The 19,782-nt window shown below is 47.8% G+C and overlaps 1 protein-coding gene across 2 annotated transcripts in view; it reads right to left on the minus strand.

Annotated features, from left to right (window-relative positions):
• The window catches only part of LOC135212147 (UBX domain-containing protein 1-like), a 178,873-nt gene that overhangs the window by 73,450 nt on the left and 85,641 nt on the right, over positions 1-19,782 (minus strand). For both annotated transcript variants that reach the window (XM_064245559.1, XM_064245558.1), the window contains exons 4-5: positions 6,959-7,082; positions 5,399-5,526 (exon numbers count right to left, since the gene is read on the minus strand). In XM_064245559.1, coding sequence (XP_064101629.1) covers positions 5,399-5,526; positions 6,959-7,082 — 252 coding nt within the window. The remainder of the gene's footprint in view (positions 1-5,398; positions 5,527-6,958; positions 7,083-19,782) is intronic.

Consider the following 19,782-nt stretch of genomic DNA (forward strand, 5'->3'; position numbering starts at 1 on the left):
ACTTGGTCCAACAGAGTCGGCAAGCTGCGATCGCGGCAGACCCACGTCGGTGGGTTCCTTCTTAGACCCCAAAAACGATTTGAGCCGGGATGTGGCTCGGATGGTGGGAGCGGCGATCCTTCCCCGAGGTTGTTGTGCTGACAAATCGGCGCAATAACCTCGGCAAAGTTCCTCTGGATCCCTGGAGTGACTGCATCTTGCGGAGTAGGACCATCAAGCCCCTCAACCAAGAGCAACTCCCGAGATCCTCCCCCTTCAGGAGGGGGAATAGCGATAGGACACCTCTGGGTCTCCTCCTATCACTTGCACGTCACGACTGTTCGATCCTAAGACCGTGCCTGGTACCATACGGCGTCATGACGGGATCGTGCGGGGCACGCCCTCACGATCACCTCCTCGGTGTCTCGCCCTTCCCGGTGTAACCGAGGAAGTCGAAGGCACGGGAGAGGAAGACCTGACGGTCCCCCCTCGCTCACTGGCAGAACCAGTTTTCTTGGGGGGTTGCAGGCGATCACCAACCCGCGGTGGGGATCGAGCTACAGGCCTGGTCACGCCGTTCCCCTGGAGAGAACGGCTGGATCGAGAACAGTGGTCCCGATCTCGTGCGTCAGAGGAACTGCTGCTGGTTGCCCTACCCGTCAGGTTCCTGTGGGAGCAGCGGTCAGGCGACCTGCAGAGACCACTGTCGCGGTGAGACCGGTGCTTGTCCTCACGGCGCGTCGAACCACTGGCTGGCGCCAGCGATCGGGGGACCCCTTCCCAGCCTCAGCCCGTGGTCGGTCTGGGACTGTCACGTCAACCCGTGTGACTGGCTGGTCACTACAGGAGCGAGAGCTGGCCTGGTGAGAGTCGCCTGAGTGGCTCTAACCAGCCTTCCGCTCCGTGCCGTGAACCTGGCGCCGAGCGAGCTCTGGCGTCTGGTTCTTGGCTGTACAGCCACCGGCAGGTGACCGTACACTCGGTACTCTCGCGAACGAGCGGCCGAGACAGAACCTGGTGTAGCAGCAGAGGCCCCTAGCACCAGGCGAGGAAGTACCCCTCTGGTCCCCGTAGTCTTCTTCCTTGCGGAAGGAGAGACGGGCCCCGCTTCCAAAGGAGCAGGAGGACCAGAGGAAGGACCCCCCATCCCACCAGAGTGGGACAGGCCCTGAGAAGTTCCAGAAGGAGCCTTCTTAGGAGGGGAGGGGCAGCCTTCTTCTTCCTCGACCATGAAGCCTTGGAAGTCGAAGGGGAAGAGGTGGCAGCAGACGACGACGAAGAAGACGATGAAGACGACGACGACAACTTCTTCCTCTTCCTCTTCTTCGTCAGCTTCCTCAGGACAGTCGTCAGGTCCTCCATCCAGGACGGAGCTGGGGCAATTGCCGAAGGACCTGTGACTGGGGCAGCAACACCACGGGCAGGAATGACGTTGGCAGGGGCTGGACCAGGAGAAAGAACAGGTAGCATCTTGTACGGCAGGTACGGCAGGCATGGCAGGCACGGCATGAGGCGGGACAGCGGCCAGCGACCTCCTGGGTACTGGTGACAGGTCCAGGGGCGAGCTCTTGGGGCACCGGAAGTCGGGGGCTGAGGAGAGAGTGGCGAACCTGGGCAGCGGTGTTACGACCCTCCTCGGAACGCTGGACAACGGCGCCTGCACTGCAACTGAAGGGGTCACCGTCGTGGTATACTGCGTATACACCAGGTGAGGAGGGGCGGCATACCTGGGGTTGATACGGTGGTGGTGGTGGTGGTCACCGGTCCATGAGTGACCGGAGCAGAGCTACTCGCCAGGTGATCCAAAAGCCCCCGAATACTCGGTGTCCCCTGAAGACCCAGCAAGTGCCACATCTGGCCGAGGTCGTCACCCGCGGCGATCGCACCTGAGGAAGCAAAAGTCGGGTTAGTAGGAGGGGTTCCCCCTCGCCCGTGGGGGGACAAGCCCCACCCCGAGCGAATGGAAGACCCCGAGTACAATTGGATGTCAAGGTATCTCACCCCTTCCTCTACTCTCGACGGATTGGGCGAAGAGAAGGAGCGAGAACCCCCCCCCAAGGGAAAGGAGCCATAAGCGGGAGCTGAGATGGAGGGAGGAAGGAAGACGACGTGTCCGTGACCAGGGTAGCCGGAGAGCCCTCCGATGACTCCTTGGCAGGCCTATGTCGCTTCCTCCTCTCCTCAAAGAGCGCCCACTGCTCCTCCGACCACAAAACACAATGATCACAGGGCTCGATGCAAGAGCATTCGTGCCCCCGACACCGAGCACAGAATTCATGAGGGTCTACCTCGGGAAAGGAGCGGAAGGCCCCACATCTAAGGCCCTCCACACCATGGCAAGTCCTGCGGCTGATTGGGGGGGGCGTAGAGAACTCTCCAGCTCACGAGAATCCAAAATAAATTGAAAAAATACAAGCACACGTACTTACAGTATTGAGAACAATTTACACAAAAGCAAACCAAGGTTTGGAGAAAACAAAGCATACAACGAAAGGCAGGCAGAGAAAAGTGGAGAACACGTCTGTCACCCAGCGCGGCCGAAAGCAAAGTGGATCTTCACCTCCCAGTCGCACAGTGCACTGACTGTCAGACAAGCAGTTAACTACCGAACTCCCTTGTTCGAAGCTTACGACCGGTTCCAGCTGCCGCAAGTTACATTCCTATTGTTAAAGGACTGATGGTTTGCATTCGTATCGGAACAAACATAGTTTCACTAAAGGCACAAATTTTTGTATTGAGACTGTGTCTCATCAGACTTATCCATTTCCAGACAGGAAGAGCCATTGAGGAACAAAATTCTGTCAAAACTGAGAAGAGTAGATCTGTAACAGATCAATTGAATCAGTCAGGACTTTGGAAAATTGCACGTTATGCCAAACATTTCTGTCAACTCCCAGACCAAATCTCTTGCACTCAAAACTGCTTGCAAAGAATTTGCCAAAATAGCCAACTATCAAAATGCAACAGAAAACTCATATTTTCTAAGAAATTGTAGACATCTTGAAACTGGGGCAAAAACTATCATGAATTCCTGATGAGCAGTTCTTAGTCCAAAACAGAGAACTCAAAAATGACTGTCAAATACAAACTGGAGATACTTCTTGAAATCCACATTGATTGGAATGTGGAAGTAGGTAATCATACATCTGATTGCCCTCAAGAACAGTCTTTGATGACTCCATGCAGAATTTTGTAAGCTTCACAAACTTATTCAGCTTCCAGGCATCTAGAACTGACCATTTTTTTATTTGTGCTTGAGTTTCCTCTTGCAAAGCTCTTAATTTCTCTGAAGGACGCAGGTAAACTTGAAGGGGTAGTGAAATTAAAGAAAGAAGAATGGGCTCACAAAACCTTCCTTCAGCACTTGCACAACTCAGGGATCTACACTTAATTCTTTCCTGACAGACCCAAAATTGTTTATCTAGTGCCTATTTGGATCAAAGGCTTAGTTTTTTTTACTTTTTACTATGTTTTTCTCTATCAATAATTATGGAAGTACTTCTACACTCAAAATGCCTTCTCTTCTGGATAAACATTTTGAAAAGCAAATTAAACCATAGTTCCCTATCCTTAAGGGTGACTATTGCATAAATTTGTAGTCTCTCCAATGCCATCTTTATTAGCTTTTATTTATATAATTAAGAAAACCAAGTTCTGTCCTAGATGCTCACATTCCCACATTAAGTGTGTTGCCATTTACTTAATAATATGAACTTCTGCACCTAAATATGTACCAGTCTAGAAAGGACCAAATTTCTAAAGAATGAAAACGTTTTAATGAAATAGTCCATTTTCACCATAGACCGGCAAGACTTGACCAACTGAATAAACTTCCTACTGGTAGAGTCTACCAGACTGGCAAACTCTCAGTCAAACAGAGGCAGCCAGAGGTTACTTATGAAGCTCCTACCGATAAGTGAGGACTACCTGTAAGTACACTAATCTTTGATGAAAATGAAGCAAATGGATCTTCCAACTCCTCAGCAAATTTCGTGGTTGAATGACCAAAACCTGAAGGTCCAGGTATGGAAAAAATGACATTAAACAGCAGTAGCTTTTGATGCAAGAGAATTGGACAAAACAAATGAAAATAGTGAGATGAAACTGGGTACTAAAGAGTGCATGACAAGGAAGCAGCACTGGCCCTATTTCATCTTACCTGTATAAGAACAGCTCTGCGACCATACACACCCATCTCAACTGACAAAACATTAAGTTAAGCACATTTATTTCTATATGCAATCACACAAATTAAAATACATTCAGTTTTTCACTGGCAGACACCCTGCTGTACATTTATCAAAACAAACTGACTTGCCTCTACTGCACAGAATCAACTAATTGACAAATGAGTAATGCATCTTCTCCATAACATTTACCATACCAAGACCTTGGAACAAACACTTCCAACTCATTGGAAGAAGGAGACAAAGCTCATTTACCAAATGCTTTTTGGGTAAGCATTTTGTCTTGTCCTCTTCCCGTTTGAGTAGTCGAACAGGAATGAGACAAAGAACAATGTAAGAGAAGGCATGACCCACCCTTGGCTGACATCTCTCACTTATCTCCACCAAAAATATTTGGTTTCAAACATAGAGAGGGCTTTCTCACATTCAGCCACAGAGAGGAATGTGAATTATTCAACATATTACGGGGAGAACTGTTGTCACTAGGCTTGAATCCCTGGGGAGTCATGAGGTGGAGGCTGACTGGTAGGAGCAGAAGGAACAGGACCAGGAAGGGTAGAGGATGAGGGAGGGCTAACTGGCATAGGATCCTAAGGTAGCCTACCCTCATCTAGGCTAACATTCTACATATTTCCTCCGTGTCGTGACTCAATTTCTTCTTATGTTTAACCAGACCATTAATTCTTGCCATAACCCAACCTTCATGCCTTACAGCTGTTTTCTAAATCACAAGTCTGGCCTATACAAGAAAAAAATCTATTTGAACAATCCTTTGCTCCTCATATCCTAACTGAACTCTCATATGATAACCGTCACAAGCAACAAGATTATACATCAACAGTGTGAAATTCCTTTGAACAGACTGACTCTGAGATGAGAACCTCTCACAATGGCTTCAAGTAAGGGATAACTGGAAAGATGGAAACTCACTTGAGCTACCTGCAAGTGAGAGGGCAGAAAATGGACAACTTACCAATACAACAAGGTAGAATTGTGATATTCTTTCTTTAACATGCCAGTAAAGTTACATGAATGTTTAGTAATTTTTTATAGGAATAAGTTATTTGTAAGGCAGTAGTTTGTAATTATGGCACAAAAGTTGTTTTAGAAAATCTCTGATACTGTGAAATCAGTATCTTTACAAGAACAATAATTTATTGTCGCTTTTAAACTGGAAGGATTTAATTCTTCTTCATCAGACTCACGATCAAGTATGAATAATTTCAACTCACACTCGCTTTCTCTCTGCCATAGCCTGACCCATCTGAATCCTTTTCCTCTCTCGTTCTCTAGCTTCCTGTTCTTCTTCTGCTTCCCTTTCTTTCCTGCGCAGCTTTATCTTTTCGGCTAATTCCATTTTCTGAGAAAATATGTAACCCATGAAAACATTTCCTCCTTATACTCTTCACAGTAACAGTCAATATTAACCTCATAATAATCACCTTTGTTCTTAAAAAAACAAAAAGTTTAAGTGGCTACTTAAGCTTCTGAAAATTCTAACAAATATACTTATCAGCATAACAGTTGGCATAAAATATTTAAGATATATATATATACATATATATATATATATATATATATATATATATATATATATATATATATATATATATATATATATATATATACATATATATATTCTCAGTCATCAGAGTAAAGGATAAAAACCTGTAGATAATACAGTATGAAAACACCACTAAAATTCTAATAACCATATAACTGTATTATAAAATACTTTTGAAAATTATTATTTTCACCCATATTCTGACAGTGTTATATGTGATAAACACTACCAACTTTATTTTCATAATAAGGTGGTCCAAATTTATACAACTTTCCTGCAATACCTTTCATATTATAACTGCAGTTAGATACCAAAATATACTTAAAGAAATTATTGACAGTAGAGACAATACTTTAATAATTCAACTGAATCAACCCTGTGCAGAAAATAACAATTACTATTTATAACTGCAACCGTAATTTCTTTAGCGAAACCTGAATAAAAGCAAAGCTACTACAAAAATTAAAAATTAATAGTGTGACGATATTTGCTTAATATTGTAGTTAGTAATAATGAGTTGTTTCACAAAATACCCATCACAACTGAACTTTTACTGGTTATTTCATTGTCCATAAATGTTCACAGAGAAAAACTCTCTTAATAAAAAAGCTAGACACTAGACATGGGCAGGTTTATTACTGCACAGTCCCACTTGTTCACAACCGTCAATCAGCATCATTCTTTTTTTGTCTCTGCTACCACAGACAAGCTCCTTCCAAGATTGTTACTACAAAAGGGATGAAAAGCTTTTTACATTTCTCTTTTGCAATCTTTTCACTCCATTCACCATTATTATTTTATGCTTTACTTTTATTCATTACATTCACTTGTTCATCTCTGGTTTTCATAACAAAGATAGAAGAAGTTTAACTTTTTCAATTCCAGTCAGGTGGTATTCTTTTCCATCAGAAAAGAACATCTCATGATTATTCACACTAATTTCTTATCTTTAGTGTTTAGATAAGCTTTCAAACTAAATTTTAGTAGGGTAAAGTTTATTTGGCAAGTAAAGGGCTTTCTTTTTCTGTGGATTGTCTGATAGTAAGCATGAGCACACAATATGACTAACGTAAACTAAAGGGTTTGTTATGAAACAATATGCTGTTGATATCCATAATCATTTACTGTAATACATGTACTACCACTAAACACCCACACAAAGCACTGACTCTTATCTTATTATTTGCATTATAAGAAAATACAATAAAGCCACTTCCTCTATACATACCTTTTGTAGCTTTTCTTCCTCAGACAAGGGTTTCTTTTCCTCGGTGGACTCAGAAAAGTTGTCATGCCCCGATTTTACAGCATGATATTCAACTTCCGCAGAAGTTTGAAAGAGTTTTCCACAACTGAAAAACAGTGATTAAACAAACATGTGATATATAGGTGATCAAATGTAACATGCTAACATGGTTTTAAATATAACACAAACAAATAGTACATATAGTGTATTTTATTATTATTATTTTTTTTATCAAGTCTCCTATTTGACTGGGTGGTTTTTATAGTGTGCGGTTCCAGGTTGCATCCTGCCTCCTTAGGAGTCCATCACTTTTCTCACTATGTGCACTGTTTCTAGTAGCACAATCTTCTGCATGAGTCCTGGAGCTACTTCAGCATCCACTTTTTCCAGGTTCCTTTTCAGGGATCTTGGATTGTGGTCTAATGTTCCTATGATTATGTGGACGGCAAAGTAAGAAGAAGAAAAGGGATTCTTCGCCTTCAAGTTCTTCCTCGAAGACCAAACAACCCAGACCTGCTTCTTCATCGGGGTCCTTCAGGACCTTTGGCGTCTCACTCTTCTGGGAGTGAGGCGCATAAGAGCGACGATTTAACTCCTGGCCAGCCTTTGAAAGGGCGAGACCTGCCCGTTTCCCTTGGTGAAACGGGAAGGCCTGGCCCTTCTAAGGATGAGCCTTGTATTTTAGTGCATGTTGACAATGCCCTTCGTGTTTTCTGGCCTTCGTTGGGACTTCCTGGCCTGTCGTCAAAGGAGAGACTTTTGTCAGCACTCTCCTATGGGGCTGGATCTCCATCCTTAGTCTCTTCAGAGGAGTCAGCCTTATCCTCCCGTGCTGTCAAGAAAGACAGCCTTCCCTCTGCGGCCGCACCCCCCCCAGAGACCTCCTCTGCGAGGGATCCTTTCGACGCTGACCAGATCCGTCCTCCCGTCTGCCCCGCCTTTGGGGATGAGGGCCCTACAGCTTCACCTTGTCCCTCGACGAGGTCCTCTCACTCCTTACCCCCCTTCTTCGAGAACCAGCAGTGACTCTCAGAGAAGTAGTAGAGTCTTCCCTCAGAGACGCGCTGGACATGCGCTCTCCTTTGGGACTGCCAAACCTTCACTTGTTAGCTCCTCGTCTTTGCGAGATGCTACGGCAAGCACAAAGGACCCTTCATTGGATTTACACTCCTCCTCAATGCGCAAGGCTACAAAACGTGAACAAGAGGCTTCGCTAATTGCACGCTCCCCTGCTGTGCATGATGCTTCGGCATGCGCACGGGAGCCTTCATTGAAGAGAGGTCACAGAGACGCTGTCTTTCCCTCTCAGGGTCAACGCACCGACGCATGCCCCCCTTTTACACCAGTGCGTGCAGCTAGACATCGGAAACACCTTCCTTATGCGCACCATTCATCTGCGCGCCTTGTAACTCCTGTACAGCGCGCTCGACAGCACGTGGATTACGCATGCTTCCTCTAGACAGCGCTATCCGACAGCACGTGTGATTACGCATGCTTCCTCTAGACAGCGCTATCCAACAGCACGTGTGATTTACGCATGCTTCTTCTAGACAGATCTCACCTATAATGCGCGTTACCCAAGGCGCTGCTTCACTTCTGCCTCAGAAACAGCATAAGCACTCACCAATACACGCCACTGCTCGTGTGTGCATCACCAGAGCATTTTTCTAAACATTCCTGCAGGTGCTCGCAGTCTCCAGTATCACACCTCAGATGTGCTCCTTCTTCAGAGCACTCTTCTTAATCTTCTACATACGCTATAAGACGCACTTTTTCACCTGTAGAGCGTCAACACTCTCCAGCGTGTTCAACGTGCGCGTTTCTAGGCGTTTTCCCGTGCGCCAATATGGGCTCCATTCACCTACACACGCTTATGCGCATTCAGAACCTGTGTGCGTGCCAGCACCGACATGGGCTCCTGCTGCTGCAGATACGCATGCACTTGTAGAACCTTCTTCCTCTGGGTTTTTCAGTGTTTCGGCACAAAAAGCGGAGATGTCTGAGTCGGAGTACCCGTCCCCAAAATTTCCTTTGTTTGCTCCTCCTCCGTAGGTCCCATCTCCACCTCGGGATCCTCGTAAAGCTGCAACCCAGCCTTCCCAAAGGCAGCCATATAGGCTTTCGTCATTAATCAAAGGTCATCACTCCCCAATTCTCCCTTAATAACGAGGCCGCAAGCGGGGCCCTTCTCCTTCAAATGACCTTACAGGCCCCCTTCCTATTCCTCTTGGGAAATTGGGACAGCAGTTAAGGGGGTTTACCATCCCCTAGCTGCCACGAGTGCTCAACACCAGGCAAGAGGTGCTTTGGAGGCAAAGACATCCCGTGACTCCTCCTTACAAGTCCAGGCCTCCAGCCTCTCGAGGTTCTCGATCTCCTTGGGCTCATTCCTTTGTGGAAAATATCACATCTTGCCCATCGAATTTGAACCCAGCTGAGCTCCTCCTGACAGGGCTCCCACAGTACTTGCGGAGAGGGCTCCAGCTCCCCTCTCTCTCCAGCTTTGCTAGACGCAGACAGGCGTCCTCCAACTCCACCTTTCCTCTTCTTGCAACGGGCTGTCCGACGGGGGCATAAGGACCTTTGAAAGGCTGCGAAGAATTGCCCTCGTGATTCCAAGCCTCCAAGGGCTCCTGTAGCTCTGGGGGCCTCGGCTCCCAGACCTTCTGCTGCCCCTCATGAGCAGCCAGAGACTCGGCCTTCATCTCCAATATTGGACCCCTCTCATTCACGCCCGGGTGTCAATGCAGAGAGAGGATGATATTCCCAATGCAACTGACGATTCACTTGGCTATCTTCCGGTACCGCTGCTCCAGCTGTTCAGAAGATGCGGCAGCTGAAACCACCTTCCGCGAGATCATCAGTCTCATCCGGAAGGTGAATGGCCAAGGCGAAGCTCCAACTACTTCTCTGAAAGGCCATACGTCGGCAGTCGGCCTTCTTTGTCTTGCCCCTCGTGGTGCTCGGTCCCGGTTTGAGCTGCCCTTTCATCCCTGACAAGGGATGACAAAGGAGGCTCTAACCAAGGTCAATAGGCAGGTTTCAGCAAGGAAGGGCTTGCTGCGGGCATCTCGGTCCTCTAAGCTACTCCCCTCTGCTTTCCAGAATCAGATGAAGTACTATGAGGCCCAAGAGGATGAGGCTTCACCCTTCCCCATAAACCCGACTATCACGTTATTGGCACCTGAAGTTTCGTTCCAGACACTTCAGCATCGGTATTGCAAGCGGCTTCATGGTTGGACTTTTGAGGCGGCATGGTGGGCTTTCTTACCACCTCTGAGACTCCACAGCAGCCTGACAAGCAAGTGGACATGGCCATTCAGCTCCATGACCTGTTTTGTCAGGAGCTTGCCAACCTTTGGGCCAACCCAGTAATGAAGCGCAGGGACGCCATCTCATCCAGGCTTGATCGAGCTGTGGACCATCAGGATGTGACCGACCTGAGGGATGCCTCGCTTAAGGGATCGACCCTCTTTCCATCTTCAGATGTAAACGTGGTGGTCGGAAACCTCAGGAGAGCGAGCCAGGATTCTTTGCTGCACAGTGCAGCATCCTTCCGTCGGCCCCAAGCTCCTGCTGCATCTGCTCAATGTCACCCTGGCTCTCCATCTAGGAGGTCTTCTCACCCTCCTGCCAGGGCTGATCCTTGTTCCACTGCCTCCACCACTTGGCGGCTGTGAGGTCAGCAGCCCTTTTCAACCAGAGGTGGTCGAGGGAGAGGCAAACACAGCAAAAGGAAGAGAGTCCACCGTGACCAGTGAGGAAGGCACTCCCCCCACTCTGCCACCTGTGGGGGGATGCCTGTAAGCCAGATGGACGAGGTGGCAGTACCACGAGGCAGAGGATTGGACGTTGACCATCCTCCGCCACTGGTATCGCATCCCTTTCTTCAACTCTCCCCCTCTTCTGATTCGACCCCCAAAGACGTCATCATCCTATCATCAGGGATCGACGAAGGATCTCGCCTTTCAAGCAGAAGTCCAGGACATGCTGGGGAAGGATGCTCTCAAGGAGGTCCCCGACGAGCCTCTCTGGCTTCTTCAGTCGATTCTTTCTTTTAAAGAATGCGTCTGAAGGCTGGAGACCGGTCATCAACCTCTTAGCCCTGAACGAGTTTGTTCAGCAAACCCCGTTCATAGCACGGTCAGACAGGCCATTCGCCCTCTGAACTACATGGTGACAATCGACCTAAAAGACGCATACTTTCAGATCCCAATCCATCCGTTGTCCAGGAAGTATCTGTATTTTGTTGTGGCGGACTGAGTGTTCTAATTCAAGGTCCTATGTTTTGGTCTCTCCCCAGCTCCGCAAGTCTTCACTCGGGTCTTCACCCTTGTGTTGACATGGGCTCAGCGCCAGGCCATTCGTCTATTGCGTTACCTAGACGATTGGCTAATACTGGCGCCCTTGGTGGAACTTCTTCGTCTCCACCGAGACAGGGTTCTGGCATTTTGTCACGATCTGGGGATCATGGTGAACTGCACAAAGTCCTCTCTGGAGCCTTCTCCAGAAAGACTAGTGCTTCCGAGGTGTCACTCTGCCCTTCCTTCAACAGTCCCAGCTGCCAGCACATCAGTGGCAACAGTTGCTGGGACATCTGGCCTCGCTGGAATGCCTTGTTCCAAACAGTTGGATGCACATTCAATCTTGTCATTGGGGTCTGAAGAATAGTTGGTTGCAAAGTCAGGATTCTCCTCACAATCTAGTCCCACTGGAGGAGAACATGCGCTCTGATCTCGGGTGGTGGCTGGACGACGCGAACCTGTTGAGGGGCTCCCCTATCCAGTCTTGTCCACCTGATCTGCTCCTGCTCATGGACGTATCCAAGGAAGGATGGGGCACGCACCTACTGCAACACCTGGCTTCGGGCCTATGGTCCGACCAGGAACGTCGAGATCATATCAACGTGCTGGAACTTCGAGGCGCCTTCCTGGCACTCCAGCTCTCTTCTGACAGGTCACTCGGTGGCACTGATGAGCGACAACACCACCGTAGTGGCATATGTGAACCATCAAGGCAGTAATAAGTCTCTGCAGCTATGCCAACTACCAGTGCATTCACAAATGGGCAGCTCTCAAATCGGTAGGGTTGACAGCTCTGCTCATTCCAGGCAAACAGAACATCGTGGTGGACACTCTGAGCAGGACACAGATCGTTGGCTCCAAATGGTCTTTGGCTCCTCAGATAGCAAACAAAGTCTTGACTTTGTGGGTTCCCTCAAAACAAGACCTGTTTGCTACCTCTTTAAATTGGAAGTTGCTGATTTACTGCTCTCCAGTCCCAGATCCGGCGGCAGCGTTCGAGGATGCGTTTTAGCACCCCTGGCATGGCCTCGACGTCCATGCTCTTCCGCCATTTTGCCTGATCAGGCAGGTGTTGAATCGCATGCGATCCACACCTTCCCTGTCCATGACGCTAGTAGCGCCGAAATGGCCCCACACAGAATGGTATCTGGACCTTCTACTTCTGCTGGTAGAGACTCTGATAGTGTTGCTTCCTCCGCCACTCCCCGACCTCCTATGCCAACCACATGTGAGGATCTTCCACAACACAGTGAGCTTCTTACATCTTCACACGTGGAGGTTATCCAGCAGCTCCTCACAGCGAAAGGCTTTTCGCAAGAAGCTGCGACAGCAATGTCAGGATACCTCAGGAAGTCCTCAACATCTATCAGACCAAGTTGGCCATCTCCTGTGGCTGGTGTCATTGGAGAGGCTGTTCTCCTTTCGGAGCCTCTGTCCCCTTGATTGCCGACTTCTTACTTTACCTTTGGAGAGAGAGGTTCCTTTCAGTCTCAGCGGTAAAAGGCTACCACTCGGCCCTGCGCCAAGTCCTCAGACTGAAGGAAATCGATCTCTCTTCCTCGAAGGAACTCTCTATGCTCATATGAAGCTTTGAACAGGGTTGCACTCCGGTATTGGCGAAGCCTCCTCCCTGGAACATCATTGCTGTCCTCAGCATCTGATAGGGATCTCACCCTGAAAACGGTTTTTCTTCTCGCCCTTGCTTCCTCCAAGTGAGTCAGCGAGCTTCATGGTCTAGCCTATACTGTCACTCATACTGAGCACTGGACCAATGCCCTGCTTCAGCTTCATCCCTGAGTTTTTTGCAAAAAAAAAAAAAACCCAGAATCCAGCCCAGGTTGATTCTCGGTTCTCTTCGTTCCAGGTTGTGAGCCTTAGCACGGTAACCGAAGACCTAGACGAGCTACTTCTCTGCCCTCTGAGAGCATTGAGGCACTATCTCCAACAGACCAACTCTACTTGACCCAGCTTACATCATCTCTTTGTGAGCACGGGGCCGTCAAAGAAGACTGTTACGAGGAATACCATTTCACACTGGATTCGAGAGGTGATTTGCTGTACTCTCTCCCCTCCCTCTTCTCCACTTGCTGGTACCAGTTGAGTGAAGGCTCACGATGTGCCTGGAATGAGCACATCTCTTGCCTTCAAGAAGAACCTCTCTGTAACCCAGGTGATGGAAGCCAGCACATGGTCTCGCCCTTCCACCTTTACCAGGTTCTACCTTAGAGATTGTACCCACAGCTTCCTCGACATAACTGACCTTGGTCCTGTGGTAGTCGCTCAGCAAGTGGTTTAGCTGCCTCCGTGCCCTCAGAGGTCGGAAGCATCGAATCTTTAGTTACTTGCTATATTTCCCTTGTTCTTGTCTTTCTGTACAAAGGATATTCTCCCTGAGGTCATCCATTTGGACTCATTGTGGTTTGTGAAACAATGCTGGAGTTGTTCTGCTATTCATGGGTGTAGGGCTTTGAAGTTTTTAAGCTAGTATCCATGGACTTCATTGGAACCTGGGGCTTTACAGTTAAGCACTTTTTTTAGCTGGTGTCTGACTGTGACTGTCGTGATCTAGGCGAATCTTTACTTTATTCTCCCCATTTCTTCTGCCTTGACTTCCAGGAGCCATGTTGCATGTTTGTTGTGTAATACTAGCTTGCTCCATGTGTTTTCCCAGGGTCTCTTACTTGGTTCGGCTTCAGGAATTTCCTGGTGGCTGTCTTCCCCCCTTAGTTGGCTATATAGTCTTATTACCATTTCATATCATTATTATCTTTATTATTCAGCAGTTTAACCAAACCACTAAGTACATACTTTATAAGTTCTCACTGAGCTGACTCAAAAGGGTTTGTCTTGCTTAATATTAAAAGTTAAGATTAAATATGTTATTGTTATGATACAATAAAGTTTGTTCATACTTACCTGGCAGATATATATATAGCTGTATTCTCCGACGTCGACAGAATTTCAAAACTCCCGGCACACGCAGTGGGCGGCCAGGTGGTTAGTACCCATTCCCGCCGCTGGGGGTGGCGGATATCAGGAATCAATTCCCATTTTCTGATTCCAGATTTTTCATACCAACTGTCCCCTGAGGGGAGGTGGGTGGGTACTTTAATTATATATATCTGCCAGGTAAGTATGAACAAACTTTATTGAATCATAACAATAACGTTTTGTTCATGAAACTTACCTGTCAGATATATATATAGCTGAATCCCACCATTGGAGGTGGGAAGGGACAGAATAGAAGGATTTAGGAAACACCTCAAGTGCAGATGATTGACATCTTGATTCCTTACCTGTTAGCATAGCTGACTTCTTGATTACTGTCACCGAAGTCTGCTTTTGCTTTACTAGAGTTGCCAACAAGGTAGTGACCTGTGTAGTTGGTGCGCTCTAGATGATCTGTCAAGCGGGGGCGTGACCACAATGTGACTAGACCATATTGACCATACTGTGAGGGCAACGAAGCTAAAAAAAAACCACCACCTGACCTAACCTATCGAAGTTAGTCCCATAACTTCTAGGCTAAAGAAAGGGAAGGCGCCTCAAGCAACCAACCCTTCAACCATAAACCAACACCAAAATTAAAAAGCACACCTACCCCTTTTCTATAGGGTAGTATTTGTGCTGCTCCCTGCCCCCAACACCATTTCTGCGGATATGTATGGTCCAAGCGACTCGCAGTTCTCATATGCCGTCTTCACATCCCGCAGGTAATGTGAAGCAAACACAGAGTTGCTTCGCCAAAAAGTAGCGCTAATGATATCATTAAGTGCCATATTCTTTCGAAATGCCATTGAAGTCGCAACCGCTCTCACTTCATGGGCTTTTATTTTCAAAAGCTTCATATCACCATCCGAGCAGGACGCATGGGCCTCCGTGATGGTGCTTCGCAAAAAGAATGCCAGTGCATTCTTCGACATAGGAAAGTCGGGTCTCTTAACAGAACACCATAAGTTCTCAGAAGGACCCCGACAATCTTTGGTCTTTTGCATGTAAAATTTGAGAGCCCTGACAGGGCACAGGACTCTCTCTGGCTCTTGTCCGATGAACTCTGTTAACCCCTTGATTTCAAAGGTTTTTGGCCAGGGTTAGGTGGGTTCTCATTCTTCGCTAAGAAATTAGGATCCAAGGAGCACACTGCACTGTGTCCTCTGAAACCCACATCTTTACTAATTGCCTGAATTTCACTAACTCTCTTTGCCGTGGCAAGAGCAGTTAGAAAAATCGCCTTTCTAGTAGTGTTCTTCTCAATTATTGAGGCAGCATGCATAGGTTCAAAGGGAGCCGACATCAAGAATCTTAGAACTACATCAAGGTTCCATGATGGAACCTTTGGTTGTAGTACTTTGGTTGTCTCAAACGATCTCAAAAGATCGTGAAGATCTTTATCATTTGTCAGATCTAATCCTCTGTGGCGGAAGACAGCTGACAGCATGCTCTTATATCCTTTTATTGTGGGCACTGCTAATTTGTCCACATTTCTCAAATGCAGGAGAAACTCAGCGATTTGGTTCACAGAGGTCGTGGAGGAGGAAATACCTTTCTTCCTACACCATCTCCTGAAGACAGTCCACTTCGACTGATAAACTGCTCGAGAGGAAGCTCTTCTCGCATTGGCAATAGCCTCTGCCACTGATCTTGAAAAACCTCTCGCTCTGGCCAACTTCTTGATAGTCTGAACGCAGTCAGACTCAGAGCGGAGAGGTTTCCGTGGTACTCTCGAAGTGGGGCTGTTTGAGAAGATCGACTCTCTCTGGCAGGGTTCTCGGGAAGTCTACCAGAAGAGACATGACCTCCGTGAACCAATCGCTTGAGTCATTCTCGCTCCTGGCGACGCCGCAAACTTCCTTGTCACCTCTCCTAAGAGTTTGAACGGGGGAAAGGAAAGGCGTACACATCCATCCCCGTCCAGTCCCATAGGATGGCATCTACCGCTATTGCTTCCGGGTCGAGAACTGGAGAGCAATAAATCGGAAGCCTCTTCGTTTTCGAGGTTGCGAAGAGGTCGACTAGCGGCCGTCCCCACAACTTCCATAGCTCTTGACAAACTTCTAGATGTAGGTCCATTCTGTGGGAAGCATCTGATTGCGACGGCTTAAAAGATCCGCTCGAACATTTTGAATTCCTGAAATGAACCTTGTCAGGATCACTATGTTTTCGAGCTTTCGCCCATAGAAGGATGTCTCTCGCTATCACGAACAGTGCCTGAGAGTGTGTCCCCCCCTGCTTTTTTATGTAAGCGAGAGCCGTAGTGTTGTCCGAGTTGATCTGGACAACTCGGCTCACCAATCGTTCTTCGAAGAACTGAAGAGCCAACCGAATAGCCTCCAATTCTTTTAAGTTTATGTGCCAGGACCTCTGTTCCCCTCTCCAGAGACCTGACACTTCCTCCTTTCCTAGTGTTGCTCCCCAGCCCACCATGGAGGCGTCTGAGAACAACACTAGGTCGGGGCCTCAAAAGCTTGAGGGACATCCCTTCCGAGAGTTCGTGGATCTTGCCACCACTTCAGATGATCCTTGACGTTTTTGTTTTTTATATAATCAAAGTCGAGTCTAGATTCTTGTCTTTCCAGTTTTCTGCCATAAAAAACTGGAGTGGCCTGAGGTGCAACCTCCCCAGGGAAACAAACTTCTCCAGCGAAGAAATGGTTCCCAGCAGACTCATCCATTCCTTCGCCGAGCATGTTTCTTTCCCTAAGAAGGCTAACACTTTCTCTAAGCATCTCTGCTGACGTTCCTTTGATGGAAAAGCTTGAAAAGCCGCTGAATCCATCTGAATCCCCAGATACACGATGGACTGCGTGGGGATCAGATGGGACTTTTCGTAATTTACTATAAGGCCCAGGGCCTTCGTCAGCTGTAATGTCGTCTGAAGGTCCTCCAGGCACCTTGACTTCGAAGGAGACTTGATTAGCCAGTCGTCCAGGTAGAGCGAGACTCTTATTCTCGATAGGTGAAGCATTTCGCCACATTCCGCATGAGGAAAGTAAAAACCATCGGCGCCGTACTCAGACCGAAGCACAGAGCCCTGAACTGGAAGACCTGCCCTTTTAAGACGAACCTCAGGAACTTCCTTGATTGGGGATGGATCGGGACGTGGAAATAAGCGTCTTGAAGGTCCAATGACACCATCCAATCCCCTGGTCTCAAGGCTCCTAGCACAGACTGAGAAGTTTCCATCCTGAATTTTTCTTTCTTTACAAAAATGTTCAGTCTGCTGACGTCTAGGACAGGTCTCCATCCCCCAGACTGCTTCGGAACCAGGAATAACCTGTTGTAGAAGCCTGGGGAATCCAGCATCAGAACTTCCTCTACGGCCTTCTTTTCCAACATTTGATCTAGAAGGTCGAGTAAGATCTGCTTGCCTCTGACTGGTATGCGGGCGACAGGTCTATCGGCTTCGTGCTCAAAGGAGGCGTAGAGAGGAAAGGGATCTTGTATCCTCTCTCGATCACATCTAGGGTCCAGGTGTCCGCCCCTATCGTCCTCCATGCCTGAGCAAATAAGGTGAGTCTCGCACCTCACAGGTGCCTGAAGGGCAGAAATGTCAATTTTTTCCCTTCTTGTAGAAGAGATCTTACCTCTGAAGGACCCCCTTCCTCTCGAGGAACCTCTAGAGGAAGGTGCTCACGAAAGGGCTTAAATTTCTTCTTGGGTGCTGGAGCTGTTGAAGTAGAAGCCTGAGGAGTAGGTCGTCTTGAGATTGAGTCAAGAGGTCCCTTGTTGCTTTTTCTTGCAAATTTACCGACAGATCCTTAATCATGGACTGCGGAAATAAATGCGTAGAGAAGGGGGCGAATAATAACTCCGCTTTCTGAGCGGGAGAAACTGCTTTCGCTGTAAAGCTACAATAGAGAGCTCTCTTTTTAAGCAGACCTGGTAGCAAAATGAGATGCTAACTCATCAGAGCCATCCCTTACTGCTCTATCCATACAAGCTAGTACACTCGAAAGTTCTTCTAGCGAAATTGAGTCTTGACTCCTCGATTGTACATCCAGCGCCCCGAGGCACCAATCTAAAAAGTTAAACACCTCTAGCGTCTTATATAACCCCTTGAGGTGATGATCCGTCTCCGTCATTGTCCAGGAAACCTTAGCCGATGACAAATAAGACCTCCTTGGAGCGTCCACCAAATTGGCGAAATCTCCTTGAGAAGAGGACGGTGCCTTCAATCCTGCTTCTTCTCCTGTTTCGTACCAGATCCCGGCTCTCCCTTTCAGTCTAGATGGAGGAAGTGCAAAAGAAGTCTTCCCTTTAACCTTCCTTGAATCCATCCAATCCTGGACTCTCTTAAACGCTCTCTTCGCGGAGAGCGAAGTGGCCATCTTAACGAAGCCAGGGGCCTTCCTGGCCTTCGATGAAGCAAATTGTGAAGGTGGAGAGCAAGGAATTGGCGCTTGAAAATTATCTGGGAATAATTTCTTCAAGTAAATCCGTCAACGTCTTATAGTCTGACGACGCTGACGCATTTGGTTCGTCATCATCAGTAGGGCAGCGATCACTAGACGAATCCTTCTCTTGGTCATCAGCGCCTTTCAAAGATCGCGATGACTTCGACACTTTAACCTGAGAAACATCCTTACGTTTCGGACTCAACTGTTGATTGTCCTGGAAAGCGTCCCGATATGCAAGGCGCCGTGCGTTCTGAGAAGCGTCCTGCAGAGCGTCCTGATGTGAAGGACGCCGTGCGTCCTGAAGAGCGTCTTGCTGAGCGTCATGATGTGAAGGACGCCGTGCGTCCTGAACAGCGTCAGCTTGAGCGTCTTGCTGAGCGTCATGATGTGTAGGACGCCGTGCGTCCTGAACAGCGTCAGTTGGAGCGTCTTGGCGAGCGATCCGCGCGTCTTGAAAAGCGTCTTCTCGAGTCTGGTAAGCGCTTCGTTGTTTAAGACGCCGAGCGTGATCATTAACATGCAAAGCTTGACGTTCCGATCTTGATTCTTGAGCGTTCTCGGCCTTTTGACAAAGACGCTGGCCGCTTGTGCGACAACTCACGTCTCTGTCAAATTCGTCTCTCCTAGACGCCCTTTCATGAGGAACGTAATCACGTTCTCTAATGCGTCGGCTACTAGGAGTAGACTCAAAGGCCGAAAAACGCGGAGTAGGAGCCGGGGACTGCCTAGTTCTCTTAACAGGCAGCCACCTATCCTTCCTTCTATGACTAGTTTCTGCTCCTTTCTCTCAAAAAAGGAGGCTAACTGTCTCTGCATTTCCCAAAGCATTTTCCTTGAAGGGGAAAGTTCTCGATCAGGAGAAGGGGAAAGTTCTCGATCAGGAGAAGGACTCATCCTGTGCGAGGAAGATGGGCGAGGGGATGCCCTTTCCTTCAACTCAGGAACAAGCTTAGAGCGACTTGGACGCTCGAAAGAGTCCTCCCCTGATGAAGCCTTGTTCCTTTTCTGTGGCGGAAAAGCTTCAAAATCTTCATGTGACGAATCTACATAACGATCAGAAGGACGTGAAGCGTCCTCTTCTCTGAAACCTCTCTTAAGAGGGAGC

The sequence above is a fragment of the Macrobrachium nipponense genome, chromosome 40 (genome assembly GCF_015104395.2).
Source record: "Macrobrachium nipponense isolate FS-2020 chromosome 40, ASM1510439v2, whole genome shotgun sequence".
NCBI classification, from domain to species: Eukaryota; Metazoa; Arthropoda; class Malacostraca; order Decapoda; family Palaemonidae; genus Macrobrachium; species Macrobrachium nipponense.